The sequence below is a fragment of the Tachysurus fulvidraco genome, chromosome 13, assembly GCF_022655615.1.
Source record: "Tachysurus fulvidraco isolate hzauxx_2018 chromosome 13, HZAU_PFXX_2.0, whole genome shotgun sequence".
In the NCBI taxonomy this organism is placed as follows: Eukaryota; Metazoa; Chordata; class Actinopteri; order Siluriformes; family Bagridae; genus Tachysurus; species Tachysurus fulvidraco.
Window position 1 is genome coordinate 7,380,019 of NC_062530.1, and position 23,854 is coordinate 7,403,872.

At 36.1% G+C, this 23,854-nt stretch overlaps 1 protein-coding gene across 4 annotated transcripts; it reads left to right on the forward strand.

Moving 5' to 3' along the window:
* Nucleotides 1-3,159: 3,159 nt before the first annotated feature.
* Nucleotides 3,160-23,436, forward strand: depdc7a (DEP domain containing 7, paralog a). Of its 4 annotated transcripts, none has more exons than XM_027142516.2 (9): nt 3,160-3,315; nt 11,786-12,189; nt 13,950-14,080; nt 14,177-14,369; nt 15,223-15,443; nt 16,533-16,675; nt 18,985-19,110; nt 21,298-21,376; nt 22,871-23,436. In XM_027142516.2, the coding sequence occupies exons 2-9, from the start codon at nt 11,786-11,788 to the stop codon at nt 23,083-23,085; spliced, it is 1,512 nt and encodes a 503-aa protein (XP_026998317.2). In that variant the 5' UTR covers nt 3,160-3,315; the 3' UTR covers nt 23,086-23,436. The 4 variants fall into 4 exon arrangements, with proteins under 4 accessions (XP_026998317.2, XP_026998252.2, XP_047677967.1 ...); XM_027142451.2 differs by lacking the exon at nt 3,160-3,315 and adding an exon at nt 8,313-8,405; XM_047822011.1 differs by lacking the exon at nt 3,160-3,315 and adding an exon at nt 8,422-8,531.
* Nucleotides 23,437-23,854: the final 418 nt, after the last annotated feature.

A 23,854-nucleotide genomic window follows, 5' to 3' on the forward strand; every position in this document is an offset into this window, starting at 1 on the left:
TCATATTTATTCTTCATGCTCAAAGTCAAAGCAAATCAAGAAGCTTTTATTTTCATTTCAGTCGTATTCAGTGATATGAAACGATGTTTCTCCAGGATCATAGTGCAACATAATACAGAGCTACATAAAATGACCCAAAAACTAGGGGTTCAGAACAACGGTACAGCTCCACCTAGCATGCATGTTGCAGACAACAATACACTATACACTACAATAAACAAGTAGCATTATTTGTACTTGGGCAAAACAGTGTTTAGGTAATTAAGAAATCCTGCTATGAAAATGAAATCTCTATATTTGCATATCCTGTTCATTACGTCTGTATTAGGATCTCATTTGAAAATGCTTGCTCATGACCTCAGACTTTAAAGTATTGTGTCCTACGCTGGTACTTTCCGATCCGTCCCACGACTGTTTCATGGAAAAACTGTCCAGCCTGTGACAATATCCTCTGTTGAACCAAATATGATTGTCAGAAAGGCTCTGTAGCGTTTAAAACAAAGACGGCAATGTCCAGCACCAATCCTTGGTGAAGGAGGTCACTGTGCAGCGGGTTTCGATGAGGGGCGTTTGGGATTCCACAGAGCACATGGCTGGAAGAAACTGATATTTGTTTCAGCACACACCAAAGTCTGCCCTAGAGCTGAAAAATGTATGAATATTGATAACAGCACGCTCAGCTGTGGGAACAAATCTGAGAGGATTCTTTGAGGATCGCTAACACTGCTTTCTGGTTTGACGCAGGGAGGAATTTTGTTTTTGTGAACCGTCGATACTGTCGTTCCTATTGTCCGAGATTGAGCTAGTGGGTTTGGGTGGAACAGCTTCAACTCAACCCACAGAAAGTCAGTTTACTGAAAGATCAGTAGTGTGAATGAGGCAAAGTTATACTATGTTCCATCTGATCACTTGCATCAGCTAACACTGGTATTGTCTAAATCAATTTTTTTTAAAGAATACTTGGACCAAAAAAATGTGACAATTCTCAATCAATGAATAGTAATTTCACAATCAAAACGATCTGAGTATCTGAACCAAATGTAAAATCTTGCTGAAAAGAATATAATCTTACCTCCCAATTTGTACACATCTAAATCACCACACGTTCATCTGTTTCAAATTTGTTTTGCATCACAGGTGGTTTTGGATATTGTACGACTGTAAGCTTTTAATTATGCTAGTATTCCCTTCCCTGAAACTAAGAGGTTCAAACTTGTTCCAGCCTTACAAAACCTCAGAGCTTTGTTCGGTAAAGACACTTTCCGTGGTTGGAACCGGAAGAACGTAAGTGTTCAGCACAGAGCCCTTACCTTCAGTCCGTTGAATACCTTTGGGATGGACTGGAATGCTGATTGTACCAGGCTTCTTCACTGAACATCAATGCTGACCTTTCCATTGCCCTTGTGGCTAAATTGTCATCACTGCTAGATTCCAAGAAACCATTTTCAGATTATTAGAGTCTATTAGGTATAGATATTTACCAAGCATTCAGGAGTCTGATGTTATGCTGTCCACATTCTTTTGTCCATATAGTGTAGGTACATAGTGCTAGGAGAGGGGAGGTGGTGTTTTTTTTTTAACAGGATCGATTGCTTCTGTGGAAATGTGGAGGTAAAGGATCTAGTATACAAATGGGTGATTATGAAGAGAAACTTAGTGAAATGAGTTCAGCCTTTTAGATCAGTGTTAACAGTTTTAATCGCTCTTCTGAAATAGATACAGTTTTGGACATAGTTAGTCATTAAATCGTCTGACTTTAAGGTAATACTGTGTAATTTTTTATTTTGTCGTTGAAAACAATCTGTGCCAGCCTTGTTCCTATTTAACATCCTACTGTTTAATAAAAAAGAATCTAGCATTATTTTATCATCTATTAAGGTGGAGAAATTTGCTGATCAAGCAACACTGAGAGGCTTTTTTATACAGCTCAGGATGCTTTTCTTCCATGCACTTTGGAATTTGGAACTACCGATTGAATTCGACATTTAAAGCTTTAACTTTGTCATGTCTGTTTTATGGTGCCAGTATGATCACAAGCGTGCTAGTTTATGCTGCCCTGTTTTTTTTTTTCTTTTTTTCCTTTTTCTCCTGTTTTTTTTTACCCCACTGATAACAAAATATACACAAACGCTGTTCTCATAGGCGTTTCATGTAGAATAAATTCATGTAGAAATTCAAAATATAACCCTGGGCATCTGCAAATACTAATTAGCGATAATGACTGTGTAGGCTTTTTTTTGTGGCAATGTATGTTATATTGGCTTAACAAATTTCACGAGTTGTTTGTTTTTTGTGATGAATCCTCTTCTGCCATACTAATATCCAGGCGGTCTAGCTTTGTTTTTATGATGAATGCGCATTCATTGTCATCTTTTTTTTGTTGTTGTTAAATAAAGCACATTAAATTCTTGATCATTATGCATTTAATTTATAATAAGATTGTAAATGATTTATAGTTAAGAGATCTACTATTTATTTGTCCTAAATACAGATCAAACATGCTATTTTTATGTTAATTATGTTACTAAAAACCTTCCTGAATGATAGTCAGTTTTGCCTGCTTGTCTGCTCCCTGGCCTCCGTTCTGGATTGTCGCCTCTTAACTAGGCCTGTTCTGAGAATTTCAACAAAGCCCACATTTTTTGGGGGGGAAACAAAATGAAAAATACATTTTACCACATGGGATAATTATTTTTTAACATATTGTCTTGAATTCATCATGTGATTTTCTACATGGCAGATTTTTTTTTCTATCAATTTGGTTAATATTGTTCCTTGTGAAATTAATTGAATGGTTCAATAATAGAAGAAAACATTCTTTAGTCCATACTAATTCTCACCACCGAGACTTCCCTTGCCTCTGTTCTCCTTTTGATGCAATATGACATGCCACGTAGACCGTTTTAGTGCTGAGCTAATAATCTTCTCTGGGATGAGAACATAGAGGTTAAAGAATATACATGTCTCTGATAAAAATGACAGAATAAGGAAACAAAGCCGGTTGTGATTTTGCCAGGTTTAAACAGGTGCCTTAATGACGTTTCAGCTGAAGCTGTAATGTGTTACACTTATGAGTGTTATGATACCAGTAAACTCACTAAACACAGGGAGCTGCTTTTACATAACAATGCCATTGCAATCATTCCTTCAGAGAAAAAAGGAGAGCTGTAGAACCAGTTTTCAGTCACGTGAGCAGGTTGTTCAGTTGAAGGAGCTTTTTAAGCACTCGTTTTTCTTTTTTTCTAACATACATTACATTTTAGGGAAGGATTAATCCTCCACTCAACAAATGTTGGCTTAATTGGCGACGTAAAGGTAAGTCTAAAAAATTTTGAAAAACACCTGTCGAGTGGTGCTGGAGCATTGTAATGTTAGATATACTGGACTAACTTGTCTTTCCAACTCTTCATAATCCAGCATTTCAAACAACTGGCCTTGTGACTCATTGAAAAGTGTTCATTTGTTTATTAATGTTGTGTTAATATGAAGTTTACTCTATATCATGCTATTGATATATTTTCAATTTTAAACACAATATTTTAGCACTGTTGTTTAAATGACCTCATTAAAGCAATCAGTCAAGACACATTTATGACTATAAATTTAACGGATTAAAAAATGTCAGCAATTTCATCTCAACTAATATGAAAATACAAAATGTTTATCACTTTAATCATGTTGACCACACTACATATTTATATTTTCTAGGCTTAACAGGTTTAACATATCTTTTGTATACTGTATACATGTATAAGAATACTTAAGTACAAGAATACTTACTGAAGGCCACACAAACCTTTTTTTTAAAACATATAACTCAGTGACTGTAAAATCAGTTCATGGTTATATTTGTAAATTTTTCTTATTTAACCCAGTAGTGCATAGTGAAATGCTAAAGCTCTCTTCATGCTGGACCGAGAAAAGAACTTTAAGCTCAGCACTGTGCCAATAAATAGAAACCCCCGACGAGAAACGGCACTGCTGCATTGAAAGGCAAATTTACTTTGCCTCCTTTCCTTGAAATCCTCAACAAAGCACCTTGTTTAGAAGAAAGAAGCGAAAAATCATCCTGTTCCTCCCCCCGTCCAACTGGTTTCCCCACAACTTCGCTTTATTATCCAGAGCACACATGCTTTCACACTGTTTACAGTGCGGTATATGGTCTTGTTTGACACTTCTGTCTTCATAGACCTTGTATGTCTATTATCTTCAGGGAGCATACTGTAAATAGGAAAGTGCTTTTGTGCTTTTCTGTGCCCTGGTTTCTTAACGTGAGACTGTTGTCGTTCACGATCACATGCTTCTTAGTCAAACATGAAAAGGTACTGCTGTATGTTATCACTCCGTTACGTAGGCACAGCCTTTCTGGTGCCTAAAAGGAAGCACATCCTCAGTCTGAAGATTTATACAGAGGAACAAAAAAAATAAAAAATCATGAAAAATAAACTGTGTGTCTGCATGTGGTAATGTTATGGGGTGGCCATCTTGTGCAAACAGTATTTTTCTTACCAGGTGTTAATTAACCCCTTATGTCCCACTTTCCAAAGTACTGTACCAACAGCTTTAATTTAGAAACATTTTGAATACTATTCCTGTTGTTTGATAAAGCGGTCAATTTAGTCAATTTAAACAAGTATATGAAAGTATGCACTTTAGATTTTCAGCACAATCTTATGAGATAATGCTATTATGCCGCTATGGGACACTTTCATAGCATTTTTTTTGCTGATGTAATTTTCTCCCTCTAATTTCCTTTATTGTATAGAGTCTATCTTTATAGTCAAAGGTTGTTACTAGTTTCTTTAATTCCATACTGTTCTGTTGTTATGCACTATTTTGTCTAGTTGTATATTTGACACTTGTCATTGTCCTGAAATTACACTTTATGTAGTCCTGTAAACTTTGTCACAATGTGGTTCTGAGGAAATGACATTCCATGAAGGTTATACAGAGAAATGAGACTAATAAAACCGATTTTATATAATTATTTAAATTATATTTTATGATGTAATTATATTTTATTTTATATAATTACATTAATTATATTTTATAGAATTATAGAACAGATTTTAAGTAAAATATGGCATTGCATTGGAAACAAAATATCGATAAACTGACAGCTTTTGGGTTATAGGCAAAACTCTGTGTGTGTGTGTGTGTGTGTGTGTGTGTGTGTGTGTGTGTGTGTGTGTGTGTGTGTGTGTGTGTGTGTGTGTGTGTGTGTGAGTGTGTGTGTGTGTGTGTGAGTGTGTGTGTGTGTGTGTGTGTGTGTGTGTGTGTGAGTGTGAGTGTGAGTGTGAGTGTGTGTGTGTGTGTGTGTGTGTGTGTGTGTGTGTGTGTGTGTGTGTGTGTGTGTGTGTAATACACATCTTGAGCAATTCCAAAGGAAATGGTGGCAGCAATGTTGAGATGGTACTTAACATTGTTCACAGAGATATTTGCCCTCGCTTGCGTTTGTTGTTTTATGCTCTCAAGAGGTGTGAATGTCCTTGTGAAACTCCAATAACTTCCTGTAGAAGTGGAGCCAGTGCAAGTTTGAGACTGCTGCCATGTGGTTGATTGGACAAGGCTAAAAGATAACATGAACCAGTATAAAGTTTCTCTGCAGCACATGAATGCACTTTCATGCTCATTTTTATGGAATGATTAGCTGTTAATGAGCTGACAAGTTTGGTTATGGAGTTTAAGAGAAGCACATGGAAACTTTCAGTATAAAGGAAATTAAAGATGTGGGCTGGGGAGACCTAGCTAAGAAGGGATAAAACATTTCTATTATCGTCTAATGTCACATTGTTGTGAGATGCCCACTTATATTTATATAATTTTTATAAAATGCCTGTAGATACCTGCATATTAAAAGAAGAAGATATAATCTGTAGTATGACACTGTTGTCCTGTGAGATGGATCATAGTCTGAAGATTTAAGAAAGTATAAGTCAGTAGGAATAAATATGTAGTAATTAAGTAGGAATAAATATATGATTATTAATTTTAGGAAAGCTCCTAAATGATTGTTATAATTATTATTTAACCAAAACTGATTAGGATTAATGAAGACTAATACAGTACATAGAGATAGCTTTGTATGTCTATCCTGTTGTTTGTTACAAGGTCTTTTGTATCATTTGAACTAATTCAGGATCTTCTGATTTGTAATATTCAGGCAGTGACATTTCTTGTATAACTCCAAATGTCATAAAATGCCTTCTTCAGATCAGGTCTGATGACTAATAGGCCATGACGTGGCTTAATTAGTAAAACATGAGGTACTGAAACACCAAGGAGCAAGTGGTCAGAGAGAGAAAAATGTCCCATATAGACACAACAACCCTCCAAGTGCTTTATGTAACAGTGTTGAATGCCATCACAGACCTACAGCCAATAGCCTCATTATGATGACCACAAAACAATGAGGGATTGCAACCAGATCTTTACAGTGATGCCATGGGAGGACTAGAAGAAAGGACTGTCATAAGATTTATAATATACACACAACCTCAGTCATATTGCACAAACACTGGATGTTACAAAATATATAATTTCCTTTAAACAGAATAACACAAATATAACAACAAAAACAGTAATAACAATGGCAACAACTCGTGTGGCACAATGGCGAGTGGTAGTCTAGTGATTAAGGTGTTTGTTCTACTAATCAGAGGTTTGTGGGTTTGCTCTCAGGTCCACCAAACTGCCACTGTTGGGCCCCTGTGCAAGGCCCTTAACCCATAATTGCTCAGTTGCATAAAAAAAAGATAATGTAAGTTGCTTTGGATAAGGTTGTCTGCCAAATGCTGGAAATGTAAATATCATTTGTAGCTGGTATAATTATCCAGATTACTCCACAACACTATCATTTATATTATAGTCTCTTCCCTGTGTTTCAATTTGCTCAATTTGTCTGAGGAATTTAAATGTGCCTTAGAAACTTGAGCCTTTTGTAACCTGTAAAATAAATGAGGTTGTGAGTTGGGTGGTCCTTCTACATGAATTGCTTCTAAAACTCTTTGAGATTCTTCCACTCTTTTGGAAGGCCTTTAAAGTATATTCTGTAACATGTCTTCACCAAGAACATTAGTAAGGTCAGGCACAGATGTTGAGCCTGAGTGTATAGTCCTCGCATCTATTATGTGTTTCAGTTCATTCCAAAAGTGTTCAATGGGGTTGGGGTCATGGATCTGTGCTGGACACTTAAGTTCTTACAATAATTGCAAATCATGTTTTCATGACTTCACGTTGTGCACAGTGGTATTTTTAATTCTGGACCAGGTTTGGACTAGGCATCTTAGTTACAGTGGGGGAAAAAACGAAACTGTAATACTACAGCATACAAAGATATCCTCTATAATAGAGTTCTTCTAACTTTGTAGCCACATTTTGGAAAAAAACATTTCACATACTGCACATACATCTCTACACCTCTTCCCTGTGAACTTTTGTCGAGTCAAGAAGCTTTTATTGTCATTTCAACCATATATACAGAGCTTCACAGAACAAGTCAGAGCTACATAGAACAAGACAGAGCTACATAGAACAAGTCAGAGCTACACAGAACAAGTCAGAGCTACATAGAAAAATACAGAGCTAAACAGAACAAGTCATAGCTACACAGAACAAGTCAAAGCTCCATATAACAAGACAGAACTACACAGAAAGAGACAGAGCTACATAGAATGAGACAGAGCTACATAGAACGAGACAGAGCTACATAGAACGAGACAGAGCTACATAGAACGAGACAGAGCTACATAGAAAGAGACAGAGCTACATAGAACGAGACAGAGCTACATACAAAAAGTCAGAGCTACATAAAACAAGACAGAGCTACATAGAACAAGACAGAACTACACAGAACAAGACAGAGCTACATAAAACAAGACAGAACTACATTGAATAAATTATTAATAATTGATAAATTAATAAATGTAAATAAAAAATTTTTAAATAGGATCTGCCACAATTAAGGTACTGACCATTGGAAAATATTGATTTATTTCTATTTAGCTCTGTTTGACATTTTTTCCTGTTAATTATACCATATAATCTTGTCAGATTCTTATCTTTAAGATAATCTTTAAGTACTTTTGTTACCCAGAAACCATGAACACACAAATCTTAACATCCTCAAATCTGTGTGATCTTTTGTGCTTAGTTACTGAAAGTAAGTGAAAACTGAAGTCTTTGAAATCAAGTGAAACTGTTCGACCATTTTAAAGCTAAAAGTTTCTACAGCTCTGTAGTGTTGGTCTATTGTTATTATTATGCAAATTAGTTTAGTATCTTGGCTTGGGGGCGTGTCTAATGTGAGAGTGGGCGGAGACAGTGCGTGTGAGCGACGCACACATAGCTTTCTCTAGTGAATCAGTTCGGATTTACATGCGAGTGTGTCATGCACCGACCTCCAGGTAATATAAACTCAAATATAATGTGATGCTTTTAAACAATACGTTTTTTTTCTGCTGTTTCAGTCTCTTTTTTTTGCTGGAAGCCTTTGCAGATTATGTGTGTATATGTGCGCGTGCGTTGTGTCAGTGAGTATATAATTATTATAATATAATATATTATACACATATTATATAGTGTGTGGAAAAATTCTTTATAAATGCTATTTTATATGCGCATACGATAAATAAGAATTATAATGTTGGATTAGGTAAATGTAAAGTTACTGAATGCAATGATCTGTATATAGATGTAATTCGTATTAAAGAGTCAGTCTGGAATCTGAGCTGCTGCTCTGTTTATTAGTACAGTGTTTTTGGGGGCTTGAATTTGAAATCGGTTGCTATAACATGCTTTTAAGATTTACAACTCAAACTTGTGTGTGTGTGTGTGTGTGTGTGTGTGTGTGTGTGTGTGTGTGTGTGTGTGTGTGTGTGTGTGTGAGAGAGAGAGAGAGAGAGAGAGAGAGAGAGAGAGAGAGAGAGACCTCAAACTAATAACTCTTCCTTAGCGTCCCCCCTAAGGATATACCATTCACACCTGTCTCTGCTTGAAATAACACGAGATATTCTGCATTTTGTCTTAGCATCTGCTCTGTCCTTGTCACCATTGCCTGTGCGCTACTGTTAGGGTATTGTTGTGGAAAAGCTTTGTTGTCCCGTCACACTGTCTTGTGGGTCATCATGGGAACAAACCCCTCAGTGGTTATTTACAATCTTGTTGGCTAAACACGACAGTGTGTTGCTTACGACTGAGGAGTGGCATTCCCACCTGAGTGTGACCCAGGGGGTAACCCTGCAAATGCTTCATAAGGTGCTTCTGGTAGAGATGGCATTAGTCCCACTTTTATCGTTCTGATACCAATGGATTGGGCATTGTAACAAAAGAAAGGATCTGAGGGGTTTAAAAAATTGTCTGGAGATGCATGGGACTGCTTTGAATAGTCCACTTGGAGAGACCTTGGAGATGGCTTTGGACTACCACAATCTTTTTTGCACTCATGTGTCAATCGTTGAACTACTTGATAACAACAACAAAAGACTTCATTTTAAAACTAGAATTAGACGATTATATAATGCTGACTCAAATGAAATGAGCACAAACAAGGTATATTTCCTTAATAATACATTTACACAACTGTCTATCGTTTGTATAAAATACAAGTATTTGAGAGCTGATGGTTGGACAATTCCTGTAGTTTTTTTTATTATAGTGTATATAGTATATATATATATACATATATATATGTATAGTGCTTTTAACAATGGACATTGCAGAAATATAGAATTTCAGGATATAAATGAATCATTTTAAATGTATATTAATGAGCAAGCCAGAGGAGACGGTGGAAAGATAAAACTCTATGAGATGATATCAGAATGAAACCTTGAGAGGAACCAGACTCCAAAGGGAACCCATCATCATTTGGGTGATACTGGATGATCAAAAATGCCATTGTGTAACCACAAAATTCATTCTATAATATATTTCATCGTTCTGATACCAAAGGATTGGGCATTGTAACAAAAGGAAGGATCTGAGTTGGGTTTAAAAAATTGTGTGTTTTTTAAACTGTAAATATTTATATATAATGCGACTATTGAGATATTCTTATAGTGGTATAGAGCTACCTTAATTTGGGAGAATGTCAATAATATTTTAGAATTGGTGCATACCAGTTATTGGGGGCTTTTGGAGTCTTCTGGGCTACAGGTCGTTTCCTATTTATGCCAAGTAATATGATAGCCTGAAAACACCATTTTCAAGATTCCCATGTTGGGTTCATAATCAAGATCCTTAAACTCATTTGTTAAGCTGTAAGTAGTTTTGGATTAAAGTGATTCAGAATGAAAGTGCATATCTATCGAGGCAACAGTCATACATCGATTCACTTTTGTAATTTATATACGAATAAATAATATTTTTAAAACCAATTGGCGAGGTGATTTGCTCTTATCTTGAAGTCAGTCCATCTCTATATCATTATAAATCAGACGTAACAACTCGCGTACCCCGGATTATGAACGATTTTGATACCATATGAGTTAGAGGCTATCAAATCAAAGTAAATCATTGTATTGTATCCTGACAGATTTAGTTGTATTGTGAAGTATCACATTTTTTTTTTTTTTTAGAAATTGAAATCTTATTGTATTGTGTGGAAGGTTTACACAGCTGCTGCTCCGCAAGTAAATGTTCAGTGATATGCAAGCTATCTCCGTATATATGACATTACTCCATTAACAGGAAGTGATTTAGGTGGAAGGAAAGAAACTAATCTAACAACACATAAAGTCTGTATACACCTCAGTGTTGGACAACATGATTTTTCTCACATTTATCTAAAGACCTATCTTTTTTTAACGTTAGAGGAATTGACATCATAGTTCATTTCATAACCGTTCATCAGATTTTAACTGAAATAAACCAGCTTCTTTATTTAAGTAATTGATTCTTTAACAAAGGGAGCATGTTCATTCTGTGTGCTTCAGCATGCTCTCAGACACGGATTTGCTTTTTTCCCCACATGTGGTACTGATCTGGAGAACCTCCTTTGTCTTGCAGCCCAGTTCCTTTAATGAGTGGGTGTTTGTTGGGAGGGTCGCTGAAAGTGAATTCAATATGCACGTGTAAAGAGATTGTGGGACTCTGGCTTCTCCTCTGTGAAACGAGTATGGGAGATTTCTGAGGGACCGAACACACCTTCAGAGCTCCATGTCCCAGCGCAAAGAGGAAATTTAGCTTGTGAGAAATGATTAGCTGGTCTGCTATGATTTGTATGGCTTTCTCAATATTGACTTTGGCTACAAATGATCTTTATATTGGAGCCTAAATTCTTATAAAGCTGTCTGTTTCCCAGTGCTGCTCTACTGAGTATAAATGATGTGGGAAAACATATCCTGCTTCATCTGTTACAGATAAGTTGTGACAAATTAGGTTTTGGCATTGGAAAAAAGTGGTGGTGGCTAAGATCCATTTTTTTTAAGGAAATGTCTACAGATCCAGTATTCTATTAGAGAACTTGGGGGTTTGTAGAATTATCTGATAAAAGCAAAAAAAAAGTTTACTGTTGTTTTGCTAAATAATAAAGTTAGGTAGTTAAATGAGCTATGCTTAGGTGAGGAACGCTAACTTGGTGATAAGTATTACAGAAAGCTAGCAAGCTAGTTTCAGTGTTAGCTAATGTTTGTCATTAGGACTACTACAATTTTTTTCTGTTTCTTGATTATTTTCCAAATGAGCTCTAAATATGATCAAATATTATAAAAAGGAAGGAAAAAAGTTATTTAGTTATCCTAAGCAATAATTACCGATATTCCTCTTTCATTTCCTTCCACACCAGATGGCCGGGAAGCCGTTCCGTGCAACCTATATCTGGAGCAGCATCATTAACAACCTGCAGGCGCAGGTGGAGGTCAAGAGACGACGCCACAACCTGAAATCCTACCAAAACTGCTTCCTGGGCTCTGAGGCTGTGGATGTAGTGTTGGCTCACATCATCCAGAACAAGTTCTGTGGTGACAATGAAGTGCCACGTTTCAAAGCAGTGCGTCTATGTCAGGCACTCATGGACTCGCGAGTGTTCGAAGCAGTGGACACAAAAGTGTTCGGGAAAGAAAAAAGGCATGGCAAGTTTGAGGACAGCAGCTGTAGTTTGTACAGGTTCCTGAATACAAGTGCTGGCAAGGATACGATCGAACACACGTATGATATAGCATCCATCAACAGGACCGCTCGACCAAAAAGGTATTTAGGATTGTCTTAGAGGGCAGTAGAACTGAATAGACAGTAGAGCTGAATAATTTGATTTACTTGTTTTGTATATATTTTAAACAGCATTTTGTATTTAAGTGGTTGGTAAAAGCTTCTATAATATTGTTTGATTATATGATTCCATTATACTTATTGAAATAGGTAGAAACAAATTAACTTCTGACTGACTAAAAAAAATAGAAACGGTTGTATATCATTTTAATCCCCTACTTTTGTTTGGAGTCTCATTATTTGGAGGCTTCTCACTTCTGCTAAAATGTTTCCACATGTCTGGAGATACGTGGGACTGCTGTGGATAGTCCACTAGGAGAGACCATAGAGATGGCTTTAAACTGCTGTTACCACAATCAGTTTTACACTCATGTGTCAAAGTGTTGAACTATGTGATAACATCAACAGAAAGACTTTATCTTAAAACTAGAATGAAGGTTAAAGAAAGGAAATTTCCCAGTTTCACCCAGATGAGGAGTTTGAGACTAGTTCCTCTCGAAGTTTCTTCTTATCTCATCAGGTAGTTTTTCCTCTGGCTTGCTCATTAGGGATAAATTAAAATGTATTTTTTTTGCTCATTTTATTCAGAATTATTTTTCTAGATTTATGGAAATCTGCTTTGTGGCAAAGTCCATTGTTAAAAGTGCTTTAATGATAAAATGAAATTGAATTGAATGTTTAACTTACAGAGGAGCAACCTGACAGAAACTGAATGAGAGAATATTATCGATTATATAATGCTGCCTCACAACTGTCTAACCTTTGTATAAAAATACGAGTTTTTGAGAGCTCAATTCCTGTAGTTTTCTTTTATTATATTGTATAGAGTATATAGTATATAACAATGGGCATTGCAGAAAAATATCATTTCAGGATGTAAATGAATATATTTTAAATGAATCCTTAATGAGCAAGCCAGAGGAGAGAGACAGTGGCAAAATAAAACTCTCTGAGATGATATCAGGATGAAACCTTAAGAGGAACTCAAGACTCCAAAGGGAATCCATCATCATCTAGGCGATACTGGATGATCAAAAAATGCAATTGTGTAACCACAAACTTCATTCTGTAATTTAATTATATCTATATATAAATTCTATATATACCTCCAGAGTATGTGGTTCTACTTCCACCTTTCAAAACAGTGTAAAAGTGTGTGTTCACAGAGTCCGGTGATGGAGTAGTGTTACTGTATAATCAGGGTGTATTCCTATCTTATACCCAGTGTTCCCAGGATATACTCTGTATCTCCTCTGATATATTTTAAAATGTGATGCATCTAATATTTTAAGCCTTTTTAACAATGTGGAATGGAAATCTATGTATGGGACATTTTCAATCAGTATAAACATGTAAACATTTTATGGCTGCAAGTCTTATATAGTCAGGACACTGTAGGGTTTCAGTGTGAGGTGCTTTTGTATCTTTTGAGATAACCTTACACAGAATTTTAGTGGTTGATGATAACACCTCCAATTTTTAGATGCTTATGAATAAGCACTTGGGGCATCACAGAGAGCAGAAATGGTGATAAGGACAGGTTTGATATTAAGATTTACCTGACAAACAAATTCAATGGTGACATTGGGCCCCTCAGAACAGGCACAAATGAAGATTTGAACAATATGAGATTTGAACTCAACAGCTTCAAGCTACAATGGCCCAGAATACTGATCTCATATAGCTGCTTATGTTTATGTTGAAGAAGATTCTAATCTAATTAACCTTTTCTGTCCACTCAGGGAAGAGGAACCTGAGTATTCAAACACCTCGCCAGTCAAAACAGATAAATCTCTAGAGGACGTTTTAGGGAACCTGAACTCAAACACAACCATTACACCCCAGCTGATGAATCTGGGCCTGTCACAAGAGTGTAAGTCACTTTAAAGCAAACTACACACTTGAGTGTAATGTTTATTATTTCCTAGTGGAAAAAAGGCTTTTATATCCCATGTCCTCTCTATTATAGTGGTGGATGAGATTTGGCAGCAGCAGGCAACACTGAGATTACTGCAGCTGATCGAGTTGCCTTTACTGGAGAGTCTTTTAGAAAGAAAGGAGAGTCCGCGTCCATCTCTGCACGGTATGGACAGCGACCCAGATCTTCTCTACACCAGCAACTATGTGGACCGAGAAATCCTCAAAGCCTTCAGTGAAGCTCAGTATGTATCCTACTTTACCTTCTTCTTAAATATTTAATCATCTTCATGTATTTCTTTTTCATTTATTCTTTCCTCCTTTCTTCATCACCTCGATCATCTATAGAAGTTTAAAATTTATATTTAAGCCTAATATGCAAACCTGGGGAAATGTTGGCAAAGAAAAAAATTTCCTTAGACCATACAAGGAAGAAACTCAAAAGGAAACCCATCCTCATCTGGGATAACAGGCACTATTTCATGGATGCTCCACAACATGAAATGTAACAATAAAAGTATAAAAATTAAAACAATTTTAGTGTCAGCTAATGTCTGGTTGCAAGGAATAAAATACTTCAGGTACTTATAAGTAACATACTTATTCTATACTTAAGAAATGGTAATATTATTGATATAAATATATTATTACTAATTAAATCTTATCATGAGGACCTTGTCCCATTGATTCACTCTGCCACCTGTTTTCCACCACTTTTTAGATGTGACAAACCAGATTTACTTAGTATTTAAACTAAATTACTTATGTAATTAAACTTAGAGGTGTGGTCTGAATGTTGTTTTAGTGAGGGATCGGGGATATCTGTGCTCGCAAGCAAATTCAGAATACGAAACCCTCTACTCGTCACATTTGTTCTGCTGAGATATTGTGTCCAGACAAATGGAGGCTGGTCATTATATAAAGTGCTCTGTTTGAAAGTATCAGCCCTCAGGCTGTGCAATTTCTTCTGCCACATGGCTGACTGCACGAAGGTCAAGAGTACAGCCGAATGTGTTTTTCTTTTTCCGCTTCTCTGCTTGTGATCATTTTCCCTCTTTATTAACCAGTTGTTTTTGTTCTTGTTTTTCTATTCTGTAGTGCCGATGCCTGGCTCTCAGCAGCTGTGGACTGTCTGGAGTTCCTCCCAGATCAGTTGGTAGTGGAGGTGAGCCGAGGGCTTGCTAGGTGTCCAGAGGATACGGCACAATATAAACGTCTCCTTTATAGCATTCTCATCCAGCACTATGGCCAAACGGACTATCCTCCACTGTTTAGCAACCATGTTTTCGACATACACAGCGGCATCTCGGAACTGTTAGGTAAGACGGGAGGAAGGGGTCTTGGTCTCAGTATTTCTAACATGGCTGAACTGATTTGGAAAAACATGTGCATTGAGCAAAAGTGTGGGAAGTGCAGGACAAGACATAATACGGGGTCTATTTATTGGTACCACACATACAGATGTTTTTAGCTAACTTATTTCCTTTGCCACTGTGCATCTCTCTCTCTCTCTCTCTCTCTCTCTCTCTCTCTCTCTCTCTCTCTCTCTCTCTCTCTCTCTCTCTCTTTCCTTCCTTCCTTCTTTATGATTCTCTGAATTAAACTCTGACATACAATACGTGCTATTGTTTTATTACAGACAGATCAAATGTAGTGGTTGTGGTGGCACAGCACAAAGGTTTAATGCCTTTGAAACTCCCCAAACCACTGGATAAAATATGATCAGATGCAAATAGGTTTAAATATGTGGGTGAATGTGGGTGTGCATGGTGCTCTGTGATGGACTAGTTGGTGCTTGGAAGTGGTTAGTGAACGTAGATGTGGAGAGAGAGAGAGAGAGAGAGAGAGAGAGAGAGAGAGAGAGAGAGAGAGAGAGAGAGAGAGAGAGAGAGAAACAGGGAGGGAAGAAAGGAAGGAAGAGGCAGTCAAGAAAGGAAGGGAGAAGTAAGAGACTGTCTTCATAAAATAATAAAATATTGAATACTTATTCGAGACCCAAGAATCATGACCAGTGAATTGACCATTTCCTGTGTCACATTAGCATAATTATGCATTTTAGTTTCTAACTAAATTTTACAAGAAACAAAGGCTATAGTAATATAGTAATGACTACATTTTATTTCTCTCTGCCAGTTCAGTAGAAACTTTGTGTTTTTGCACTGATACCCAATTAGTCATGTATGTCCAGTATCTAGTATAGAACATCTGCTTCAGCTAATCATATAATGGCTAGGATTTGATCCTCTTCAGCAAAGCTCTTCTGTGTTTAGTTGCCAAATTTTATTTCCTTGGGCCTTCCTAAGTGACTTATATGACCTATTTGGCCAGTCTGTTTGCGTTATCTATAGCCACTATAGCCAGAGTGTGTGCTTTTCTGATGCTGTGTGTCTGCGTATGTGTGTTTGTAGTTAATGGGAAGCAGGAACAGGCTCTGGAAGCCCTGCAGCTCTGTCTAAAGCTCCAGGACTCCCGAAGCAGAGAGGAGCTCCGCAGACTCCTACGCTTCATGGCACTCGCTGCACAGCCAAATGAAATCAAGCTGCACAAAGAGGTGAGACAGAACGATTCTTATTGTTTTAACACACTCTTGAATAATGTACCAGTGTGCCGTGGATCATTATTATACAATAAGGTGTATTTATATACCAGTAGATCTATCAAACAATTAGTCATCAAACAGCTAGTCATGATGGCAGAATACGGTATCTGTTAAATAGGTGAGAGGTCATCATACATCATACATCAGGTACATCATACACAGTATTAATGGAATATGGTCATAATAGAATATCAGGCAATGATTATCATATGTGGGGCTTATTGGTCACATTTGCCACGCACCTCTGTGTTGGGGTTCAATTCCTGCGCCACCCTGTGTGTGTATGGAGCTTGTGAGTTCTCCCTGTGCTACATGGAGGGCCTTGAGGTATTCCAGTATTCTCCCCAAGTCCAAAGACTTTCATCTTATGCTGGTAGGCATCTCTAAATTATATGAATTGTAATGGGGTTTCACCCTGTCTAGGGTGTCACCTGCCTTGTGCCCTGCTTCCCTAGGATAGGCTCTAGGCTCCCTGTGATCCTGTGTAGGATATGAGGTACAGAATATAGATGAATGGATTATACTGTGTATTAAATAAAACAGCTCATATCGTGGTCTTGTAAGAATACAATATGGAGTTACTGTGTCACCACCCAAAAGCTGATTCTTTTCAGTACGCTCTATCACAATCCATCTTTTATTATATTAGTGTGAGCTCTAATGTATGAGAGTGCAGTTGGGACCCAGACTGATTTTAACACCCACTGCTAAGCAACCGGTCAGTCAAACAGAAAAATCCCCTCATCATTCATATTCTGATTCAGCTCTCTCTTTAAGCTGGAAATAGTAAAATTACATCTGCTGCCAAAAATAAAAAAAATTATTCCTTAAACTTGGATGTAAGCTGCTACACAATATCTACAAAAGGAGTATTGTAAGCAGGCATGGAAATGAATATATTGCAACCCAGTAACGCTTTTGATTTAGGAGATAGATACACCATTGATCCCAAAAGGCAGCTGAACAAAGCAGTGCGAGGATAAAGTGCAGTACATATATAACAGAAAGTAAAACAGAGTACATGTGGTGTATGCAACAAACAAGATTCGTGTTGCACAGAGATGATAACGTGTTATGTGTTACACAATAAATCAGGGCTTTAACTCCATGAATGGTTCCCGGATATTTCTGCTGTAACACACTTGATTCTGTTCATGAAGGGTTTGAATCAGGTGTGTGAAAGCAGAAAAAACATGAACCTTTGCTGTAGTAGGGTCTGAGACCTAGAGAATTTTTTGCTAAGTAGAAGACACAAACACATCGATACTGTCAAAGTACAGACTCACAAAATCAATAGCAACCCTAACAGACTGATAGCAGTCATCAGGAATCACGTCCTCTGCCATGCCGTGCATACATTTTCACCCCCTGAAAAGTTTCCCAAAGTTTATGTAACGTTACAACCTGGAATAGAAACGTATTTAATTTGGATTTGTACCATTTGATTTATACAAGACAAGTCGAGATGCTTTTATTATCCTTTCGATTACATGAAGCTGGTACAGTACACAGTAAAATGAAACAACGTTCCTCTGTGGCTACAGAACTACAGGACATAGAGCTAAAGAGAGATAGAAAAATCTTGGTTTTTATTTTGACAAAAACAGACAAACTTATGTTGGTTGCATAACACAATACTTAGGAGAACCACCTTTGGGTGTGACAACACCTATCCAAGAAGACAACACAATGTCTTCTTGGATATGTCTCTATCAGAACATCTGGATCCTGATAATTTACCCAGTCCAAAATTGGCAAATTGTTCAGTTTCTGTCTCATTTGTTATATTGTTTTTTAGCCTTTGGTTTTCATGTACATTGAAAGGTACAATGAGCCATTCTGACACATTCAGGTTTTGGTTTTGAGACATTCCACTGCTTTGGGCCCTTAACCCTGTTCAACTACATGGTCCCTTCTGATGAAAAGTGTCTCTTGGTTAAGATGCTACCACTACAAGGCTTTGCGGTGATGGGTGATGAGCATTGTCTGGCACTGTAACTCTCCTTGGTACAACAGTTCTATTAAAAAGGATTTTCAGTCCAACCACCTCCTCATTTAAAGGTTTGGATCCCAAAGCCAATAACAATGATTCAACATTTTAAAGCATTTACTTATCCTTGTCTCACAGTACATTATGGGAACTGACCCACATTATGACCATGTGGATAGAACATACTGTACAAATACACTAAAGAGGCCATGATAATGCTAACGGAGGTACTAATTCTGACCACATGCCATGGTTGTTGTTTGTTCCTCAGATTGAGAACAGGATGGCGGTGAAGAGAGCATTCTCCATTGCTATCGTGTACAGTGCCAGACTTGCCAAAGGAAAGGTGGATCTTCTGGTGCTTTTCATGATAGATAACCACTTGGATCTTTTCAAGGTAAGGCGCATTTGAAAACATCTCAGATTTCAAAACATTACCTTTCACTTTCATTTCAAACCCCAAGATCTCATTACATTCAGCACACACTAATATATGGAGCAAAATATATATAATTTATTTCATATTGGCAGCATTAAAGCAGCTCAAAATATATTATTGCTCAATAAATTTCAAATGAAAGCAGCAGTGATTTATTATAATGATTAACTCCAAATATATGGTAGAAATGCACCATCAGTTCTATCCATGGGTGTAAATCCCGGAGGGGACGGAGGGGACATGTCCCCCGCATCCGAGCATTGTCCCCCCCCCAAAAAAAATTATTTAAAAAAATATCGCGCACTCTATTGTAAAAAATATATGTATGTATACCTAAATTATTGTGTAAGTAGAAAAAAAACAAACGCAAAAAAATGCATTTAGAAACAGTTGAGTCCCCCCTCCCCTTCCTCACAGTGGTTTGACCCACTGCCTGCTTTTCCAGTACATCTCACCTACTCTGCACACACGAGTCAGGTGTGTGGCTGCGGCTCAGTTAATGTTCAACTCCATTATAGGGGATTTTATTCACTTTAAATAAAGCTATTCTCTTTAATGTAGTTGATGCTGACTCATTTATACTGTAAATTAGTCGCGGCAAAAATGCTGATTACTGATGTATTAGCGATTAAAATATTACTTATCTAGTTAACCTGAGCTTGTTTACAATAGCTTGTTCCATAGTGCACTGTAACTAACACGCCAAAGCCATTTCCCATGCATTGCTTTATTTGGCATAATGTTAACTTAACATTAACGGCCACAATTAGCACATTGTTTAGCTGTGCATTTACTAAATATTTATAAATATTTATAATATCTTGACGTCCGAACTGACCTCACTGTATTTTTTTTTTGTATAATCAATTTCTATTCTGTTCTTAAGTGTCTTAATTTTAAATAAAAACCTTTAATTTAAACCTTTTTTTAATACCTTGTTTTTATTGTTGTGATTATTTTTTAGGATAGTTTTACTTTCTCTGAAGAAAAACTTTGAAAATACCCAGAATGACGCAGTCTCCGTGCTACAATAATAATGATAAAGCAAAGTTTTTCAGTGTAGTGACATGTCTTTATAAGTACAATTAGACTGTATTATTTGTGTGTCCCCCCCTTCAAAAATTGCTCATGAGAAATTTTATATTTATTGCCCCCCCCACCCCTCCTACTGTTAAATGAAATTAACGCCCATGGTTCTATCAGTTACACAGGCAGTGAGACAGTAACAGAGAGTCACCAATATAGATATCTAGAGATCATGTCATTAAAACTGACCAACTGTTGATGAATAATCTGTGACCTCGTGTTTTTGTTACATATGCCACGTTACCTATGCTTTGTCCTGAAATTTATAATCATGCTGAAATCAATAGAAATGCTACGATGGGTTTTATTGGATAATTGGTTCCTTACTAATAATAGATAAAAGAAAGAATTTAGATGTATACCATCATTGTTCAATAGATAGTCAACGAAAATGCCAATATGGCAGAAGTTGAGTTTAGACTTGCATACAGTTGTGTTCAAAAGTTTGTGCATACACTGAAGGGGTAACACAAGGCAAGGTTGACCATCCAATGCCTAGAGCAGAAAAAGGTGAAGGTTCTGGAGTGGCCATCACAGTCTACTGACCTCAATATCACTGAGCCATTTTGGAGAGATCTCAAACATGCAAGACAACCAAAACATTTAAAGGAACTGGAGGCATTTTGCCAAGAATACTGGTCAGCTATATCACCTGAGATAAGGACCTCGTTCACAATTATTACAAAAGTCTGCATGACATCATTGATGCTAAAGTTGGCAATACACAATATTAAGAACTAAAGGTATGCAAACATTTGAACAGGGATTATTTCCTATTTTTTGTTATGTTTTGTTTGATCATTGTGCCATTCTGTTATGCCTTACATATTAACTTAAAGAATTAATACATTTGCCTTCTCACTCTTGTTTTCTTTACCAAAAATGGTACAAATCTTGCAAATTCTTCCCAGGAATGCAAACGTTTGAGCGAAACTGTATATTCCTGTTCATTTTCTTTTCAAATTTCTGGAGTTAGTTCATCCTTTTCATTACATCAGGCTTCTGTATTTATATAAATGCAGGAAGACTCTAAGAATACCTTTATGAATGTTTCCTCAGATTCCTGCATCTTTACACAAGCTTGTCAGTGATAAACTAGCCAGTATCATCAGGGGAAAAGATCCTGATGTCGTTCCAGGTAAGTGCAAGAAAATGAATAATGCTTTTCTAAATATGTGTATCAGTGACACACCAACAACCAACGTTAAAATAAATCAGACCTCTTCTTAAAGCTCCACGCTGGAAATCCAACCTCTGATCACACCCAGTTGGTGAAGGGATTATTCTAAAGCTTATCAGTGCTGCTATAAATGATCATGTGTATTAAATTTTAAACAATTCTGCAGCTACTCTTGACTTAATATTACAAAATCATTAGTCTATTATAGATAGGCTGTCTTTGTAGGCACAGACCTAAAACTATCTATTTATTTACTCATCCAAATGCATTGTTTAAAATAATTTACTTCTGCTTTCACAAAAGTAATAAATGATCCACTTCAGGATATTTGATAAGAAGAAAATCCTTTGCCAGATGATGATGATGCTGGCAAAATACTTAACCTTCTTTGAAGGAAAGGGAAACTTGTTCTATTTCTATTTATGTACATAAATCCACTTTAGTTAAAAAATGTAGGTGCTCTGCAATGAGATAATTCACCATACTAAATGTGACTGTATTTCATGTTTCTAATTAATTTATATTCTGTTGTTATTATTATTATTATTATTATTATTATTATTATTATATATAAGATGATTGTGACACACACATTATATATGTGTATATAAATGTGTGTGTATATGTATGTATAAATTTGTATTTTCTACCTTCTTTCTCTCTTTGCATTATACCTAGATGTTTTCCATTTAAGCAAGTAGAAGCAGATGGCAGGAAAACAAATACAAATTGTCACCATTTAAAGATTATTCTAAATATTAATTTATAAAATATTATTTTAATGTTAATTTAAATTCAGTTCAAATAAACACTTTTATGGTTAAATTTAAAAAAAAAACACAATCCTTACTTAATATTGAAAACCAAACGAATTTCTAACTTTTAAACTGTCTAAGACATTTTCGTCACTTAAAAGATTAGTAAAAAAAAAAAAAAAGATAAAACTGAATCGAAATGAAAAATGAATAGATAGTAATAAATTAAAAAAAAAAATCAGTGTGTTTATGAACATAAATTGTTCACATTAAGGTCTAAAAAATAGGAATATTACTGACTTGTGGTGTGTATGTAGGTTGTGCTTCATGATATAGCATAATAAATAAGTTTTAGAAAATCTATAGCATTAATTCAGATTTGACACTTTTTCATTTCATTTAGGGTTTTTATGTCAAAAGCTTGTAAAAACAGGATGGAATCAGGATAATGGTTTATTTACATGGTCTTGAACAATTTTAAGGATCAATTTTCTGTTCACGATAAGTTCTTAGCAGTTATTCCTTGTTTAAAAAATTTCATACATTAATAAATAAAATCATTGATATTTGCTGTTGTTTTAATATGAATATCAATACATACCTAGTTTCCAGCCGAACAGCATATATGTGTTGGGATGGATTTCTACTGTCCTTTTGTTTTTGCTCCAAGTAACAGCGGATTTGTTTCTTCCTTCAGGTCCGTCTTACTGTACACGTCTTACGAGGACCACTTACATGCAGACGGTACAGAAAACCACTAAAGAGGAACTGTTCGCTTTACTCCGCACCATTCACGAGAACCCCAAACTTTCTGTAAAAGAAAAGCGGCGACTGCTCGGACAGTTCTACAGAGGACATCCTGAGATATTTGTGCAGTATTTTGGCAACCAGATATCCAGTGCTTATCTGTAACGCAATGCTTTACTGAAATTATGTCACACAAGCTGTACAAAGTAAAATGTAAATGCTGTAAAAAGTTTTGTAAATGTTGTAAAAAAAAAAAATGTAAATGTTATTTACATTTGACGCATGGACGCATTAGTTAAAAAAGGTCAACGTGTGACAGTGTGCACATTTTAATGCCTGTATTAAATATAAATGATATTTATCAGGCTTTTTTAAAACTTATAATATCTTGATGTGTCTATTCTCACATTGTGACCCTCCTATTGTTGTTTTTTTTTTTTGTTTGTTTGGTTCCTAAAACAATTTCAATGAAATAGAGCTCTTTTTAAAATAAATAAACTTCAACCTATGAACCCAGCTTCATTTAAAAATCTATAAAAATTTCCACTCATTTATTAACCTTTATTTAACCAGATTAGTCTCATTGAGATATAGAATCACTTTTTCAAAAGAGACCTGGCCAAAATAGCAGAATAAATCACACAATCAAAAAACAAACAAAAAGGCAAAAGACAACTCAAGTGCATTTCAATTTAAATAAAAGTGCCATTAATTAAAACATTTGCAAGTGTGAATGGACTCATGTTCTATAGATTTAACATAATGTTTAAAATCATTTAAGGAAATTAGACATTGTAGCTTTAGTGATTTCTGTAGTTCATTCCAAGGGACCGTAAACCATAAGTACTCTGTACAAAAGAAAAAAAAAAACGGATATGTAGCCTGGCAGCCTGCCTGTAATACCCTTACATATAAAAATATAAAGGTGAGTAAG

What these genes read in the sequence shown, in the direction of transcription:
- depdc7a (XM_047822011.1), top strand. Translation starts at nt 8,511, where the DNA reads ATGTGCGCGTGCGTTGTGTCA. An exon ending in AGGACCGCTCGACCAAAAAG is followed by an intron (nt 12,190 to 13,949) that starts GTATTTAGGATT and finishes CTGTCCACTCAG; the next exon opens with GGAAGAGGAACCTGAGTATT. An exon ending in AGATCCTGATGTCGTTCCAG is followed by an intron (nt 21,377 to 22,870) that starts GTAAGTGCAAGA and finishes TTCTTCCTTCAG; the next exon opens with GTCCGTCTTACTGTACACGT.